This window comes from Eufriesea mexicana, unplaced genomic scaffold (assembly GCF_001483705.2).
Source record: "Eufriesea mexicana isolate 0111107269 unplaced genomic scaffold, ASM148370v2 scaffold3617, whole genome shotgun sequence".
NCBI classification, from domain to species: domain Eukaryota; kingdom Metazoa; phylum Arthropoda; class Insecta; order Hymenoptera; family Apidae; genus Eufriesea; species Eufriesea mexicana.
The window spans coordinates 181,209-199,648 of NW_016911621.1; the positions used below are offsets into that span (position 1 = coordinate 181,209).

At 31.8% G+C, this 18,440-nt stretch overlaps 4 protein-coding genes across 4 annotated transcripts in view; 2 read left to right on the forward strand and 2 right to left on the reverse strand.

Moving 5' to 3' along the window:
* The first annotated feature begins 4,304 nt into the window (after positions 1–4,304).
* On the forward strand, positions 4,305–7,707 carry LOC108551028 (uncharacterized). The gene is made up of 6 exons (XM_017905020.1): positions 4,305–4,483; positions 5,238–5,438; positions 6,245–6,423; positions 6,554–6,849; positions 6,931–7,181; positions 7,533–7,707. The coding sequence occupies exons 1-6, from the start codon at positions 4,470–4,472 to the stop codon at positions 7,705–7,707; spliced, it is 1,116 nt and encodes a 371-aa protein (XP_017760509.1). The 5' UTR covers positions 4,305–4,469.
* Positions 7,708–7,872: 165 nt separating this feature from the next.
* LOC108551022 (carbonic anhydrase 1) lies at positions 7,873–10,275 on the reverse strand. The gene is made up of 6 exons (XM_017905013.1): positions 10,263–10,275; positions 9,968–10,153; positions 9,743–9,884; positions 8,748–8,853; positions 8,445–8,669; positions 7,873–8,070 (listed from the first exon to the last, which is right to left on the reverse strand). The coding sequence occupies exons 1-6, from the start codon at positions 10,273–10,275 to the stop codon at positions 7,873–7,875; spliced, it is 870 nt and encodes a 289-aa protein (XP_017760502.1).
* Positions 10,276–10,286: 11 nt separating this feature from the next.
* On the forward strand, positions 10,287–12,359 carry LOC108551023 (MYCBP-associated protein). The gene has a single exon (XM_017905014.1). The coding sequence runs from the start codon at positions 10,287–10,289 to the stop codon at positions 12,357–12,359; it is 2,073 nt and encodes a 690-aa protein (XP_017760503.1).
* Positions 12,360–13,223: 864 nt separating this feature from the next.
* Positions 13,224–18,440, reverse strand: part of LOC108551024 (carbonic anhydrase 2) — a 7,079-nt gene continuing 1,862 nt past the window's right edge. The window contains exons 6-11 of the mRNA XM_017905016.1: positions 15,158–15,292; positions 14,328–14,472; positions 14,153–14,258; positions 13,955–14,057; positions 13,390–13,526; positions 13,224–13,331 (exon numbers count right to left, since the gene is read on the reverse strand). Of these exons, the coding sequence (XP_017760505.1) occupies positions 13,224–13,331; positions 13,390–13,526; positions 13,955–14,057; positions 14,153–14,258; positions 14,328–14,472; positions 15,158–15,292 (734 nt within the window). The remainder of the gene's footprint in view (positions 13,332–13,389; positions 13,527–13,954; positions 14,058–14,152; positions 14,259–14,327; positions 14,473–15,157; positions 15,293–18,440) is intronic.

Sequence of the window (18,440 nt, forward strand, 5' to 3'; positions counted from 1 at the left end):
TAAACATTTCATAGCAAAATATTTAAACCTATAATTCATATATGTAAATAAATTCATTAGATATATTAATTATTATAGCTACAGAATCATCACAACTTATCTCCAATTGATATTAACATATATTAAAAATTAAATCGAATTTTCTTATATGTAAATTATGATTTTACCCCATAAAGTATAATTATTCTCAAAATAATAGCTATACTCAAACTTGGGTGTACCAAAAAGAGTCAAGAATGACTGATGCATCCACCCAAAAGAAATTTGAATAAAATGCAATTATGACAGTACCAGTGTTCAAAATTACTTAAACGATCGATAAAGATCACAGTTACGCGTTCGTAAAAAAGAGAATAAAAAAAGAAAAGGAAAATATGGTACTCTTTATGCGTGGTTTACGAGCATTCTTAAGAAATTTAAGCGTGCAAGTGACGAGAACAAATATTGAGTCCCGGTTACATGAAACGAAATGCCGTGCATCGTCTTTTCGTTAGGTGTGAAAGGAGGAAGTAACGACATGGTCGGCGCACACGGAATTTCGCGGACGAGCATCTCTTCCGAGAAACCATTACGGACCCTTAAAACGCCTTTCAAAATATTTGGGAAAATGATTGTCGTCTATCTTTAAGAGGGTCCTGCCAACAATTTGCGTCGTCGCGACAGAACTCGCGTTTCTCTCGTTTCGTGCATCGATTAACACTGAAACCACCAAAATTACCCATCTCAAAATTTTTCATTTCGCAATACCTAAAAATATCAATCTTACATTGGCAAAACTAATTTCGACCTTCGTCGAAACTGAAAATATATCTACATATATACTACTATTTTCGTGATTCCACCTTAATAATTATTATAAATATATAATTCAAGGCTGATCACTCAAACATTATACAATAATAAGACATTATGCAATCTTCGAGAAGAGAAAAATAATTTCGGAAAAATTAGCAAATTTAATAATAAAGAATAGAGAATTTTCACAGAGTTCTACATTTGAAAAACAAACGAGGAAAGTAGGTATACAAAAATTTTTGGAAAAATTATCTAATCAGTAATAATCCAAATCTGTCATATTTTGACATTTAACCGTTTGCACTCGAGAGGCTCCTCTCATAATCAGTCGCCATTTAATCAGATTCTAAAGATGGATGTTAATTAACATATCAAATTTACAATTACCCAATAATGCGGGGAATATCGAAATAAAATAAAATAATTATTCGATCTAAAATAAAATAATTCTACGTCTTAATTTGCATACAGTTTCTTATTTACCGTTTTAGAAATATCGTCGACCTTATGGCAGGAGGTCTTCGAATTATTATGTTCCTGTAACGAAAAAATCGCCGAATGCAAAGGGTTAATAGTCTGACAAGGAAAGTATATACTAAGGAATTTAATTTTCAATGAAAATGAAATGAAAATCGTATGAGTACTTTACTCGGTCATTACTGACTCATCAAAATGGCCGAATTGGTTGGAAAATCGCACCGTCTGAACCAGCCATTATCGTCCAAATTGTACCAGGAGTGGTTGAATCACTCGGTCGACAGATTTCCCGAACGAAACTGTTACATCATTTGTGCAAAAGCTCGGTGAAACAGCCGAATGGACGATCGCCCTACCGATACGGACTTTACTTTTGCGTTTGATGCACGCTGTGCCACGTAATTGAAACGATCAATCAAACACCTGAGAAAAGGAGGGTGTACTAACGCCCGTACAAATTGCCGTGGAACGCTTTCACACACGGAGAGTTTATCGATGCCACACCCTGGCTGCAAACCAGCGATTCTGGAAGATATAATACATTTCGTTAGACTTTCTTACTCGACGGAATACCCGCAGATTCGTTTCTACATAAGATTCTGTTTTAAGAAATTTGAAGTTAGTTGTCAATGATAACCCAATCTAATGTAAACCAGAAATTTCGGAAGATATAATACATTTCATAAGCTTTAGTTACTAACAATATTTTTAGATTCGTTATTAACTAAGGTTATAGAAGACCTAACCTAACCTAAACCAAAGATTTCGGAAGATATAATACATTTCATAAGCCCTTGTTATTGGAAATATTTTTAGATTCGTTATTAACTAAGATCCTACCTCATGAAATTTGAGGTTAGTTACCAGTGACAATCCAAATTAAACCTGAACCAGTAATTTTGGAAAATTTAATAGATTTTGTCAAACTTTGTCGTTCGAAATATTTGTAGAATCATTTTTACCTAAGGTTCTACCTCACAAGATTTGAAGTTAGTTGCCAGTGACAACCCAAACCTAACCTAAACCAGCGATTCTACAAAATTTAATAAATTTCGTCAAAGTTTGTTACTCTAGACATTTTTAGATTCGTTACTATCTAAGATTCTATCCAATACATTTGAGGTTAGCTATTAATGATAACCCAAACCTAACCTTTATCAGAGATTTTAGAAGATATAATAAATTTTGGAAAACTTTGTCACTCGAAATATTTTTAGATTTACTTTCGCTTAAGATTCTACCTTACGAAATTTGAGGTTAGTTACCACTGACAATCCAAACCTAACCTAAACCAACGATTCTGGAAGATATAATACATTTCATTAAATTTCGTTACTCGAAATATTTATAGATTCGTTTTCACCTAAGATTCTACTTTTGGAATTTGAGGTTAGTTACCGGTGATAACCGAAACCTAACCTAAATTAGCGATTCTGAAAGATACAAAACATTTCGTAAAACTGTGTTACTCCAAATATTTTTGATTCGTGTCTACCTAAGATTTCATCTCGCGAGGTTTGAGATTAGTTAAAAGTGAAGATGTCTCATGACAAAGATGATCTGTTTAGCCTGAACTCTGAAGATCGTTGTAGATCGGAGACAAGGAAATGGTTTCTTTTAAAACTGGCCGATTAATTTTCAGTAACCTCCATGTATAACTGGTCGCTATTGCTATGGACACAGATATAGCCACTCTCGCGAGATATTAGACAGGTGAGCGAGTTCCCAGGGGAACAAAGCCCCCATTACCTCATCTCGCCGACCCATCCGAGCCATCCCGACAAACCCTCCGCTCCTAAAACATTCATAAGAGCGGTGTAAGTGGTTTTTAATAAACGTATTTAATCATAGGTGTCGGATTACGTGTAAATCGGCTGGTAGTGTCATCGACCGATGTGGGATTAGACATGTGCCCAAATGTACATACGGGGTGACAAGGAAAAGGGTACGAGATGCTAAGGGCTTGTAGTATTCATAGACAAAACTCAAAAAAGTCTAATCAATATAAAATACAGAAAGAATCTCCTCCATCTTTTCCAATTTTTATTATTTTACTGTAGACAATTCTTTTTTAATTTTTATTTTATTTACGTGAAATTTTTATGCAATAGATTGAACATGAGATATTGGTTAGGTTAGAAAAACATTAGTTTAGAAATATGTTAGTTTAGGGTTATCAATGCAATTATTATTAATATCGATAAAAATTGATACATATGCAGATGCAAATGTAAGTGTACATTTTCATATTTGGAGACCTATGAAATAATTTCCGTTCATTTTAATACAAAATTCACATATATAGATCATATACCGAGATTTTTAGTTCCATATTGTAATAAAAGTTGCTATTGCATCGATAGGATTGCTTTTACATCCTGTGATTAGGTTCCTATACCTCTTTCGACCATTATAAAAATTTTTGGGAATTTATCATTATCACTTTCGAGTGTTAATTAACCAGCCATATTCTTCTAAAAGAACTTGTGTCACATAAAATTATTGGTCTCCTGATTTTTATTTGATTTGATTTGATTCGAAGGAAAATTGAATCCTCATTTAATTTGAAGGAAAATTGAATCGTTATTTGATTTGAAGGAAAAGTGAACTTCGTGCTTACATTAAGCTAGAAGAGAAGAAGAAAATAATTTCTAAAATTTAATTTATCTCACTCCATGTATAATTTTTCGTTGGAATATTAAACATTACGAAGCCTAAACTATTCATGAGCGTAATATCTGGAAAATCGGAGCAAGTCTCATTAAAAACTAACTGTTATTCCGATTAGGGAAGTTTGTCAACGCTCTTTAAACAAACATACGGTTAAAGCAATTATTTCTAGCAGTTGAACGTGTTTTCAGGAGCGTGTTTCCGTTTTGTCAGTCTTCCCTGTACCATTGTAAAACGCGACGATATTCTGTTTGCACAGATACTCGTGAATGTTATCATAAATGTGTCCGTTCAGGGGTGTTCGATTTATCGTGATCTTCGTCTGGATTTTTCCGAGCACTTATGTAAATTCCGTGGAACAATGTTTCGATGATGGTAATGAGTTTTGTATCGACGAGGACGACATACTTTCAGTGGATCTTTTACCGGGGACCTTTTTGTTTGCGGATCAACAAGTAAGCGATAACACAACGAAAGATTCTGAGAGTGAAGTGGTAGATGGATCCATTTACAAAGCGCTAAGTGAAATGGAATATCACAGGTAAGTCTGTGGACGATAAGAAATGCTTTGTGTTAGTGTACTTTGTTTATATATATAATTTTTTTAAATTATTGTTAATAATATTAATATCTGTGATAATTGTTCGTAAGTTAGTTTCGTTGAAATGATAATTATTTTGTTTAGTTAGTATTTTCTGTGATCAGTTGACAATATTAGTATTTTCAAATATAATTAATGATATTAATATATTTAATTATGGATCATAAGTTAGTTTTATTGAAACAATTTTTATTTTGTTTGGTTAATATTCGCAATTATTAATTAATAATATCAGTATTCATAATTGTAGTTAATAGTATTAATATCTTTAATTAAAGTTCATAAGTTAGTTTTAAAATAAATAATTGTTTGATTAATATCCGCAGTGATTGCTGATAATATTAGAATTTTTAATTGTAGTTAAAAATAGTAATATCTTTAGTTACAGTTATTAAATATTTTTTATTATTATTAATAATATTAAGATTTTTAATTATAATTGATGATATGAATACTTTTCATTATGTATTAAATGTATTTATATGTGAATTATTCTACATATCAATGAGTTCATTTAGAATAACATATAATTACTTCTTTAATTAACCACTTCTAAATACTGTAAAGTATTATAGCCATATTTATAAAGTAAATTTATAATGTAAATACTTAGTTTCAAAGTGATCGACAAATGTATTAGTTTATCGAATATTAATAACATGTAAAATTTACGTTTAATGATATATCATGCTAGGAAAAAGATGAATGAATACTTGTGTCACGGTTACATGGCTGAGGAAATAGTAAAAGTAATGAAGTCACCTAGAACTAAAAGAAGACTCGATATGACAGAACAGGGTGATACGTATGATTTAATGGACAACGATAATGTCACTGTTCACGACAAATTGTTGGCGGACGAAGGTAGTTCAAAATACAAAAACTGGCTACAAAGGTAAATATTACTAAAAGTAATCACTAATTCTAAATCAACGAGGAAACTCTTTTCCAATTACTTATGCATAGAATTTACACAAAAATTTAAATTATTAATTCGTGAAAAGCTGTCATAAATATGACCTTAATTTTATTTTTCTTGCTATTTTTATAGTAAAGCATATAGGAAAATTTATATACAAATAGTGTTACAGACGGTGTTAATAAATACCTATTGAATTAGTACTGCCAGTGGTTAAATTTTTCAAAATTTTCTCACGCCAAAAATATTTGGAATTTCGTCCATGATAGCCTTTGGGAATTCAGGACCATTTTAAAGAATGTTAAAGAAAGGCCATTTTTGGCATCGCCTGGAAATGAAAAATTCCATCAGGACTTCCAAGGGCATCTTATAAGGAACAAAAAGTTCTTTTATTACTTTGTCGAGAAATGATGGAAAAGTCGTGAATATATGAAAATTAGAATTAAAGTCAAAATATTTGAAAATTAGACTGACTAAATATAGGGTGTCCCAGAAATGGTAGTATAACCGGAAAGGAGGTAATTCTACATGAAGAAACAAATCAAAAATAAAGAATAAAATTTTTTCATTTCAAATTTCGTTGGTGATAAAATCAATTTTGAACAAATTTGACAACTTGACAATTTTTCCATCGTTTCTCAACAAAGTGAATTTTTATTCCTTGGAAGATGCTCTTAGTAAACCTGAAGAAACTTTTCATTTCCAAGGGATGTTAAAAATGGCCCTTTTCTAACATCCTCCTTGAGTAAAATTATAAGTCGAAAGTGTATATTTTTACATAGAAGGACAACCTTGGACGACGTGTATCGACATTATATCCCACAAAAGAAAATGAAAAAGAAGCTCGGTGTTCACAACGAAAATTTCGATGAATTCGATGGTGAGGTTACTGGCTACGCGATGCAAGCCCCTTTACCTTCCGGTAAAGTAGGTCTCTATGGAGAACATAACGAAGACGAGGGTAACGAATCCTAACCTCTCTACAATGCCAAAACAGTAGTGATAATTAAGTTACATGGATGATCCAAAAGATTTATGATTATATTTAATAGCAACTATCATTGAATTTTTTAAAATTCTACCTTTGACAGATCACATGCTTTCATCCTCTTCGGGACACAATATTTATTATGGTCCTGCCTACGTCCCTGCTTACGGTCACGGCGGTGAGCATTATGTCCATCATACTGAAACCTTTCCCGCTGTACACGAGGAACACTACTACACTGCCCCTATCTATCATGATCAGGAAGAAGATTACTATAAACCTTCCTACAAAGGAAAGGGAAATGATCTATCGATAAAGGACTTCTTTGAGATTGCTCTCACTGCTCTGGCGTTTCTAGCCTTTGGGTTATTCATTATACAATTGCTAATGAATGCCACGGTAAACATTTACATTTTAAATATAACGAATTATGTTACCCATTGTTAATTTTTCATATTTTTAATATTTCATTTGATCTAGACCAACATGAATACCACCATGGCGACAGTGACTACGGTTAGACGCGTGAAGAGAAATACCGATGGATTACCTTTATCATATGCTAGCCACGAAGATTTGAACGAGTTGTCTTACAGTGTCCTAAGAAGTATAGAGGCCGCTCTTGTCGCTGACATGGATTCCGGTAACTGTATTCGCAGAGTCCTTTGCGAAAATAATCAACGCTCTACACAGATTAAAGATGCACGTAAAATTTGGGTACCTGTTTGGAGGTAAGATACAAAAACACTCCTAATTTTCACTAATATTTTAAACTGCTAAATTAATATTCAGTGCAAAATTTTGATCAATAAATTCTTTGAAAGCTTCAGTAAATAAAATCACGTTCAGTAAGTCATACAAATAAGTAATAAAAATTAGTAAAAGCTGTTGTGGAGTGACTGGAAGCTGATAAAAATAATAATTAATTAATTAAAATTACTTCACGTAACACTGTGTAAAGAAATATATGGAGAAATGTTTGAAATTATACGTAATATTTTGAAAAATTATTTTAAATATCTAGAGATAATAAGGTTATATGTGAATATAAGTATGGATAAGTACGGAATCAATCTTTCCAGTTTAGGAATGAGTTGGGTATCTGGCAGGATGTTAAAGAAATCTCCGTGGTCGGCAATGTTGGATTCTGTAAAAGCTTCTATTCTCGGCCTGGGTGGCGCTGACTGTTCTCTCTTGTATCCTGACTGCGATCTGAAGAAGGAAAGAAGCAAGAGACGTAGAAGACGTAGAAAGTAACTTTGCTGTTGCTTGTGTTCTGTATCGTTGCATCGTTTTAAATCACGTAATATTCGAATTTATTATAACAATAATATATCATTGCGTACTAAGTATTATTCAAGTTAACGTTACTTACACACGATTTTACTGTAGCAGTTTTTAACGATAAATGGTACAAGGGAATCACTGCGTTTCATTAGAGTCAGTGCTTTTTACTGTGTGAATCGATTGGGTGTCACGTGGAATTGGTAAAAGTGAGGCGTATGTCGATCCCGATGGACAAACGTGGAAAACGCTTCTTTGATGTTTCCCTTTCAGTGGACGTATATTGGTTAAAATAGGCACACCTTTTTCGTCTTTCATAGTGCGAAACTCTGCAAGCTTGGAAAATACGATATATTAAAATTGGTAAAACGGTATTAGACAAGATCTGATGGTTGAATCTACTATATTTTACATTCCTCATTCTGAACTCTCCTCTTACTGAAATTTATGGTAAATTAAAATAACAGATTACAACATATGGTAACATTGGTTATCTCACAGGATAATACCACTCTTTTTCTATAATAAGTTCATGCTTAACCTATTGATAAATTTAATACTTTATTAAATCCACAATTTCTAATTATTATATATTATTACGAGGAAAACAAATTTTAAGAATAAACATGTTTCTAAAAATTTGCGAATAAAGATAATTCGAAATAAAAATTTCAAGAATTAAGAATTGTAAAATATTAATATCGATTTACTTGCATAATGCTAATTCCAATTGGTTCTCTGCAGATTATCCAGAGAATACTGTGCACATTTTGCGTTGTTGTTATGGCTCCCCAGTATAGGAAATAGTCTGCTGAGAATGCTGGCAGGAGGTCCGTTAGTTTGAAAGGGTTTATGCGAATTGACGAATGCGCTGTACGAATTGTGGGCAAGTTTTTCACGATTTCTTCCATGAATGGATTCGATTCATTCTGTAACTGAGAATCGTGATGCTTCGTTGATTACGTATTACACATTTTTATGTTTTATTTAATGTAATCATTTGAATGTATCACCTTACAAAAATACACCAATACGATTACACCGTTAGGTCGCTTAAGTGCCGATTCTAACGTTTCATATTCCTCCTTGAAATGCACGACATGGATTTCCATAGGCATACTTTGAATAAAATTTCGAAAATATTAATATATTTCCCGTATTTCGATTAAAATTATTATGTATCAATGGATCTTTTGAAATAAATTAAGCGGTATAATTTCTTAAATTGGTATTATAAAATATCGTGTCATCACAGTATAAACAAAATATTTATTGCGACTTTTCCAAGTGAATTTATTTACGTGCTTGAATGAAGATTTATGGGAAAAATTTACTATAAAATTCAGTTTGTTTCTTAGATTTTCAAATTAAATTTTTTTGATTTTTATACATTTCATTAGAAACGGAAAATATTCGTAAAAAATGCATAGGGTGGTCTAACAAATAAATATTATTTATAAAAATTGATGTAATAAATTATATTATTGATTATTGAAAGGATAAACCCACTTGCATATTTTTCGATATATTATTAACAAATTTAAGTAACTCCCAATAAAAAATTAAATTGCATTGAAAATTATGCAAAGAATAAATAATTTTGGTTTAAAGTAAATAAAACTATTAAACTATTATCTAACTTTTAAACTAATAAAACTATTATTATTTCTGTTTTTGAAAATTCATTTATCATTCTAAATAACATTTTTGGTATACCAAACAAATTTATATTAGTTTTTTAAAAATTAAATGTAAATTTTCAATTAGAAGAGGAGAATTTATAAATGTATAAATAAAATATAGATAAAATTTCTAAATATCTTCTCAAACTCTTGTTGTCAATTCACCAATTCTTTAATCCGAGTTAATTCTTTAACTTCAATTATTTTAATATTCGTTCATATTATTGTAATATATTATATACATAAAGTAAGAAAAAATAATAACAAATTAACAAGACAAGTTAAAAATGTAAAACACGTTATGACAACTTAAAATACGTTTAAACCTTGCACCATCAATAGTATGATCACTGCCATTCATTTCGTTCTTTCCCCAATGGAAATGAATTTGTCCAAATATATATCTCCCTTGAAATGGTCCTCCAGTAAGACATGGACGCTCGTCCTGCCATTTTGCGCTAACAATTACTACGATAAAATACAATTAACACCAATGCCATATGAACCATATGAGCAATAAATTATTATCAATATTCCCAACAGATCGATACCTGTGAAACCTGTGTTGGTCACTTTCAGTTTCCTCGGTGGCACATCCATGCCAATCCATTTCAACGGATCCAGTTCAATGACATTCATACGAGCAATGTCCAGATCAATGGGAGACCCCAAGGTACCGTCGGTTTCTAGTAAGGTTTGAATATGCAAAGCATTTTGTTCGTTGGCTGCAATCTGTTCTATGCAAGTACATGGTGAACGTAAACGATTGATCGAACGAACCACAGCAAACTGGATAAGTCTCCTGTTCAAGATTAATTCACGTAGAATACATTAAATCTCGCTTACCTGTCGAGTTCATTTCTAATTTAGATGAAGTTGGGCCTAAATGACTGGACTTCGATTCCTCTACCATCGAAACAGCCTCTACCTCTATACCAAGTTCAGGTGATTCGAGAAAGGACAAAATCCCATGATACTCACGCTCCGAATAATTCTTCTAGATACATGGACTACGCCAGAAAAATTGGTAAATCGGATGAGCCGAAGAAATGGGTGAGGCAATTCACGACGACCGTGTCAGTGCGCGATGGACTCGTGCACCCTAGCGCGTACCACCCTAAAGACCGCCGTCTGGAGAATTGGCAGAGGTGGTTGGACATACGAAAGGCCCAATACCGTCGTATCGAGTCGATGACGGGTCGCCAACCAGCTGACCAAGTGATGAACTCCTGCGAGAAGGTGCGACCGTTGGTCGAGATGAGGAATCTGATAGACTATGCATCAGTGCCTGTGCCTGTCCTCCCTGACAAGTATCGAGGTGGACCAGAGTTCTGGAGAACCCCGCAGAAGCTACCCAATCGCGGTGATCCCTGCTTGCCAGACATCTCATTCACGCCGAGCAAGAAAGAACTAAACGTAATCCCGGAATTGACTTACGTCGGTCTGCCTGATCTGATAGAAAAAGAGAAGCATCTGGTTGGCTTGAGATCAAAGGAACCACTGTGGAAACGTAGCGGGTATTTGACGAGCAGGAGGCAGGAATTGAGGAAAGAAATAACGACTCTCGTGGCAAAGGAGCCAGACATGGAGGACCTGGTGATCAAGAACTACGTCCCACCGAAGAGAGAAGTGCAACCAAGGATTCCTCCGATAACAATTTCAGACGCAGATGAGGAGATAGGAGAGGAGGAGGGAGGAGAAGGGAAAATAAAATACAAATCCTGTTGCGAATGCTACCCAGAGCAGTCGATCGTGCTGAAGATTCAAGACCTCGAAATAGTTTGGCAGAGACCTGCTTCGAGGAACGTAGAAGCCAAGTCGGATCCTATTGTATGGAGTTTGGTTTTCTCTGGTAAGGTTAACGAGAGAGCAGAGAAGGAGATCGTGTTCGAGAATAAAGGAAATCGCGTGATCATTTACCAATGGAGGCAAACAACCTTTCCATCCCAAGTGACTCCTGTCAGCAGGCGGATCAGTCCCTTTTTCTTTAACAAGACGAAAGGAGTGATTCTCCCGGGGCAGATCTCGAAGCTGAAGATATGGTATCGACCTCGAAATCCGCACATGTCCACAGAATTTTGGAAACTCGTCACTAGCCCTGTGCTGTGCTCCTCGCCCCTGGTGTTCCGATTCTGGGGTTGCGCTGCACCCTCGACCGCTCAGACAGGGAAGCCTAATCAGGAGCAAATGGTGGATGAGTATTTGAACCGTTGCATCAGGAACACCGCGATTCGACAGATAATCGACGATATCATCGAAAGGTTTAGCACTGTTAAGCATCCGAATCCTCCGTACAGTAGCCTGTTCTTGGAGCCAGATCTCTTCATCGCGAAGAATCCAATGTGTCATTACAGTCCAAACATCTTGATAGAGCTACATAAGCTTTATTTCACCGTGACCAATCAAACGGAACGTCGTTGGAGCATGCTGTTGGACGAAATTCGAGACGGTTTGTTGAAAATTAAGGACTCCGAGAAGAGAAACAACCTGTTTTCGCGTTTCGTTGAACTGTATAAGGAAAGTCTGAAACCTACTTGGTACAGGGCTGTGCAGTATGATAAATACGAAGTGGTGTATAATTTATTATGCGCGTTTTTCAATCGGTTTGAAATCGAGAACGAGTTCGCGATGAAAGCCTACTTCGTGAAGGAGTACGAGGACACACCTGGCATGGCTTCAGAGATGAGTTATACTATGCTGGGCGACCCGTCTCAGGTGTCTATACGGAGTAATAGTTCTCGAAATAGGCAAACAAAATCGGGTAATACGCATTTGCAAAGGAATTTAAGTCATGTAGTCAGCGAATCATCTATACACCCCAAAAATGTTCGTCTTTATGGAGAAATTTTCTTTATTCGTATTTATAAATTATTGGGAGAAACATTGGTTGGTATATTCGGGTCCATAGAGTCGTTTAATAATTTGAATGAACCCCATGGATAGTATGTTTGTAGATATGAGTGAACAATCAGACTCTGTGTTATATAAAATTGTGAGATTTATGGTAATTTTTTGGTATTAAATAGGACCTAATTATTTTTGTAGTTAATTAAGGATCCATTTGTAATTAATTTGCGATACTGTGATGATTATCGAATGTTAGATTTATTTTTTCAAGTTATTTAGTGATATTGGTTGTTAAGATAGCATGTATCATAGTTGACACTTCAGCTGTGAATCGTGTCTGTCGAGTCTTGAACCCCAATGTGCGACAGTCATGAGGTCGACAAATGCAATTGCATTTCCTGACCATAGCCTTTCAGGTCCAGATTATAAATCACCATCGCATCTATCAAGATACCTTTGGCAAAGGTCCTTGCCATAGAAAGGCCTTCGCGTGAATGGCCTTTGACCACTCCTAACTTCTTCGAAAGCTACCCTCGAAATACAGAAACTGTTAATCTTTGTATTTGTGCTAAACCAATGACTCTCGATCTGTAATTAGAGTACCATCGATGATGCATTGAATATTTGTGTGTAGTATGAATTGTATCAAACGTGAAAATTATGTGTATAATTATGTGTAGTAGTATTCATGTGTACGTACGAAGACATTATTTACAACATGGTATTTGATTAGGGTTAATACTGGAATAATAAATAACAAAATATATATTACTGTATAATGTATAATTATATTATATTATATTGATATTTATTTTATATATAAATATAGTATTAATGTAATGCATAATGCATGCAAGAATTAGAAATGTTATTAAATAAATTGCTGTATATTTGACCAAACATGCGTTACAATAAAATTGACAAAACGTGACTGGAAAATATTTTACGGTGGATATGAATTTATGAGACTGCCAGATATATTTGTCTACATTTGAGTAACTGTATTTCCCGCCAATTTGATTTTATGTACTGTCCAGACCTGTCTCTCAGTTTTCGAAATTCGTTCAGCTGTGGACGAGTATTAATTAGTATTAGTTTCTGTAATAATAGTGTTATTGCAACTTACTTCACTGGGTCGTATGGGTATTACCACGGGGAATACTATCCAAGTCATGCATTCTGGATATTCACCTGCATTGTATGATCCTGCGTAAGTATAGTATCTCGTACAATACGTCGCCCAACGCATCCACGATAAACAATCTGAAATAAACATAAAAATTACAATTTATTATATGTAATGATGTGTACAACAAATTAATAATCAGAAAATGAAAACGTCATTTAGAAATATTTAAAAATAACATTATCCTTTATAATAATTAGTGTAAATAATGCATCCATTCATTTGATTTAATATTGATTTATTTTAGATCCTTTTATTTTTTCTGGTTACTGAAAGTGTGTAATTATCAAATAATCATAATCTGTTAAATTTTATTTATTTATCTATTTTCAATAATTTCGTAATTGTTAAATATATTTTATGATATTATTGTATAAATCATTGTATATTATATTTATTAATTTTGTTAATTATATTTCAAATAATATGACACACAATTCCTTAATTATTCTAATTATCTAGAATATCTTCTGCTTATTATTACAACAATATTGAAGCTACTTACTAGCTGGTATTTTCGTTTCCATATCTGGATCTGGAATATGCTTCAAGTATTCCGTTATCCTTTCCAATTGTGGATTAATGCAATCGCAACAAGCTGGTTGTACCTTTCTCAAAATTATGCAAAATTTGTACTTCTCATAAGAAATATTGGAAAAAAGGTCTTAACCATAAAAATAATCAAAACATCAAAGATTCGTACTAAAAATAAATACGCCAAACAGCATAGACCATCTTTGTGTCTGAAACATTCTTCCATAGTTATATATTTTCTATTCCAATGTACCGCGTGACCCTCCATTGAGTACCTTGATAACACAGAATACGATATAGCAATTAAGAACACGAATGTGGAAATTTCCTGTCTTTCTTTTTACCAAGTATCATTGATAGTGTGTTCAGCACCCTTGCAATTATCTTCGCCCCAGTGAAAATGCACGTTTGAAAATTCGTACACGTCGTCCGAAAGTGGTCCACCACAAATTGTGGATGGGATCCTGTTTCCACCTAAGGAAACTTTCGCTGAATATTTAAAAGTGTGTGAGAATTTGAAGTATTTAAAAATACTATATATTATAATTCTTCTGAATAAATAATAATAATAATAAGTAATACTATAATATTAACACTACAATAATAATATAGTAAATAATAAATAATTAATAATGCTAATTTTATAACAATAACATACTCAATGATAAAAGATAATACTTCTATAATAACATATAATCAATAATAAATACATTAATTCTGTAATAATAATGTAATAAATAATGTTAATAATATTATAATAATACCAGTGAGATAGTAACTATTGATGTCGATAATTTTTTCCTCAATATATAAATATAAATTAAATTAAATATCTATAAATTATCTATATTATCTATAAATATTATTGTCTATAAATTAAAGATATGACTGAACTAGTTAATTTTACATAATATTGAATTTAATATCAAAGAATTTCGTCAATCTCTCGGATAAAAATTAAAAACAAAATTATAAAGGATAAGTCGAAATATATGGATTACTATAATAAATTAAAAAATTATTTTTATATTAATAAATTAGAATAAATTTATTTAAAAAAGTAAATTAAAGATAAATAAATTCTCGTTTATAGATGATCTGTTTTCTTGTTAAAATTTCAGGTGATAATTATTCGATTCGGTGGATAAGAAAATCGTCGTATTTCGTTAATCACCTGTAATACCCGTATTGCATAATCGTGCTTCTCCGTCGTTCAACCAGTGACCATTTAAAACAAGTGGAGTATATCTGCGTTTCCGTACTATGTTATCGTCTAGATTAATTGGAGATTGACCAGTCGTTGGTAAGCCTCGAAGAAAAATTAAATTTTTAAATAGAAATTTTTGTATTTTATTTATACGTGACACATAACCTAGTGAATCGTTAAAGGCTTATCTCTGTACCAATTAAACCAGTATATTCTGACATCGTTGCAAGGTAAATCGAAACTTGTAAGGAGTTATGATACTTTAGTTCAAAACATATCTGAAAGTTTACTTTTGCTTTAGATACGACATAGCGAATAGGGTATCGCGTGTGTGGTATGGTTGCAGGGAATATTCTTGTGTGACATGTTGGGAAACAAGTAAACTAAAATTGAAAAATTCAAACTTCAAGCTCCGAAGATTGAATATTTCCAGACATTTATTTCCATCTTACAAACTTTATATTTCTAAAATGATCTCTGTTGTAAAATTTTGCTTTACTTTAAAATTGTACAATGGTATAGATTGTTTTCTAATATATTAAAATGTTATTACAGACTACATTATCTATTTTTAATTATTTATTCAGATTTAACAAACTTAATATTTAATAAATTCACATTTCCTTTGTTACAAATTTTATTATAAATATGTAATTTATTTGAGAATGTATGTACAGATAGAAACTTGTTTTTAATATATTATAATAATTTTATAGATTTTATAGGACGGATTATTTGTCTTCAAGTACTTTACTCAAATGTTTATTCATATTTTGGAAACATTATATTTTTTCTATTACAAATTTGATCTTCACTTTCATCATTCCTATTTCATATTTATAAAATTTAAAACTTTTTCTATAACAAAATCAATTTGTACCTTATTTAAAAAATATACACTCACACAAACTGTTCTTTAATATATTAAAATATTATTATTATGGGATAAATCATATAATATGTGAGAAATTATATTTTCATTGATCCTCTTAAAGCAAATATACAAATGACCCTTATACTTTTTATATGGACGATATTTGCATAAAAATAAGCAAACAAATAATAATAAAAAAATTCCTTTGCTCATCTTACAGCATTATTTGTAGCGAATAAAATTCTTCTCCTGCGAAGAGGTTGCTGTTCTCTGTTATTTTCCAATATATTCTTCCATTTCGCATCATAAAGGTTTCTAAATGCATCTATCTACAGCAGACACAAGAGATAACGCGTTATGTATACTAAGAAACCGCTTAGATAGAAATACCTGACGAGCGGATATTTTCGTGATAACCGTGGAAATAATCCAAATAACACATTCGCTGTATGGTGGAGTGGTGAGAGAACCTTGATAAGTATAGTAACCATTTGCTTTGCACACTTCTAACAACCACAGTAGACAATCTGTTGACGAAAAATTTTGTAAATTTTATTTAAGAAAAATAAATAAATTATTGACATAGTGACCTGAAAAATTAGCCCTTTGAACTCGAGAGGCGCCTCTCAGTCGCCATTTAATCAGATTCTAAAGATAAATGTTAACTAATATATCAAATTTACAATTACCCAACAATGCGTGGAATATCGAAGTAAAATAATTCTACGTCTTAATTTGCATACGATTTCTTATTTACCGTTTTAGAAATATCGTCGACTTTATGGCGGAAAATTTTCGAATTACTATTTTCCTGTAACGAAAAGATCGCCGAGTGCAAAGGGTTAAAAAGTGTGTAATGTCTTTTACCTTAATATTAACCCTTTGCACTCGACGACTTTTTGGCTAGAGAAAAGTAGAAAATCAAAGATTCCCTACTAAAAAACTGACGATACTTTTTTGAGCAGTAAATAAAGAATTGTATAATAATAGAATTGTAGAATTGTTTGATTTCGATACATCGTACACTGTTACATTATATTAAATTTGATACATTAATTAATATCGATCTTCCAAATTTTATGAAATGGTGACTGAAGCTCACCTTTCGAGTGCAAAGGGTCAATTTATATGAATTCGAATTAAATTATATTTATAATTTACATTAAGAATAGCTTTCTTTTAAGGAATTGAACCTTTCAATTATAAGTATGAGTATGGTACACGCATCTTTTTAAATAAATTGTTAAGTGGCTTTTTAAAATGAATTAATAAATGTTGCTTAATAAATACTGTTTATACGTCAACATACAAGATACAGAAATTGTTTATTTCGAATTTAAGCGAATAATAGAATTTAATTTAACTCTGGTGCTGTTTCAATACTGAAACAACACAACGCTGTCACAAACACATGACTTCTACTGCAGATTTTAGTCAAATGTCGAGTAATTTCAATTCTACATTCCTTCCCTTCACTGCATTTGACATCGATGTTTTGTATTTTCGTATTATCCAAGACAAAAATTAAATTTCTTTAAATAATCAGCGAAAATTGAACGTGATAACGTATAATTGACGTAAGTGATACAATTGATAATTAATTGATGCAATTCATCAGAACAATTACATTAAAACGAAACGAAGTATAATTAATTACGAAAGCAGTCATAAGAGAAGATTAAAAAATAATTATTTTTATTTAGAAATAATTATAGGAAATATATGACACTATAATAGGTCAATGTTAAGAAGACAATTAATTTTTGCAGTATATTAATAAATTTTTTATGAATAGAAGTTGAGCAAAAGATAAATTATTTCAATTAATATCAAATAAATTAATGAAATGTCTGTTTCTAGAAAAATACTTTTGAATATAAAATTTATTTAGCAGAAAATATTTTTATATATATTTCGTAAAACCGTAATTTCATACATATTTAATTAAACCACTAATCCAATATAAAGTTCCTTCAATATGAAAAGTAGCACACGTTCTACCGTATCGGAAACCACTAAATGGAAGCCAATCGAATCAAAGTATAAAGTTTCACCACGTTCTGCTTATTTTCTGAATTTTACCCCTATGAATTATTACATTTATTAAAGTTATATTTATGCGGATTTTTCAAGTGGTAAGTTCTGCTACGGAAATTGAGATAATGGAATCTTCAAAGAAATTCATTAATTTGAAATAACTTGTATTTTTAAGCAAAAATATAAATCTTCTATATTATATTATTTGTATCAATTTATGTTATGTTATTTATTTTATAATTTATTTTAATTCACACTATATTATTCATATCATTATTAATACTACTTTGTACTATATTATTAATATTAGTATATATTATATTATATTATATTATACAA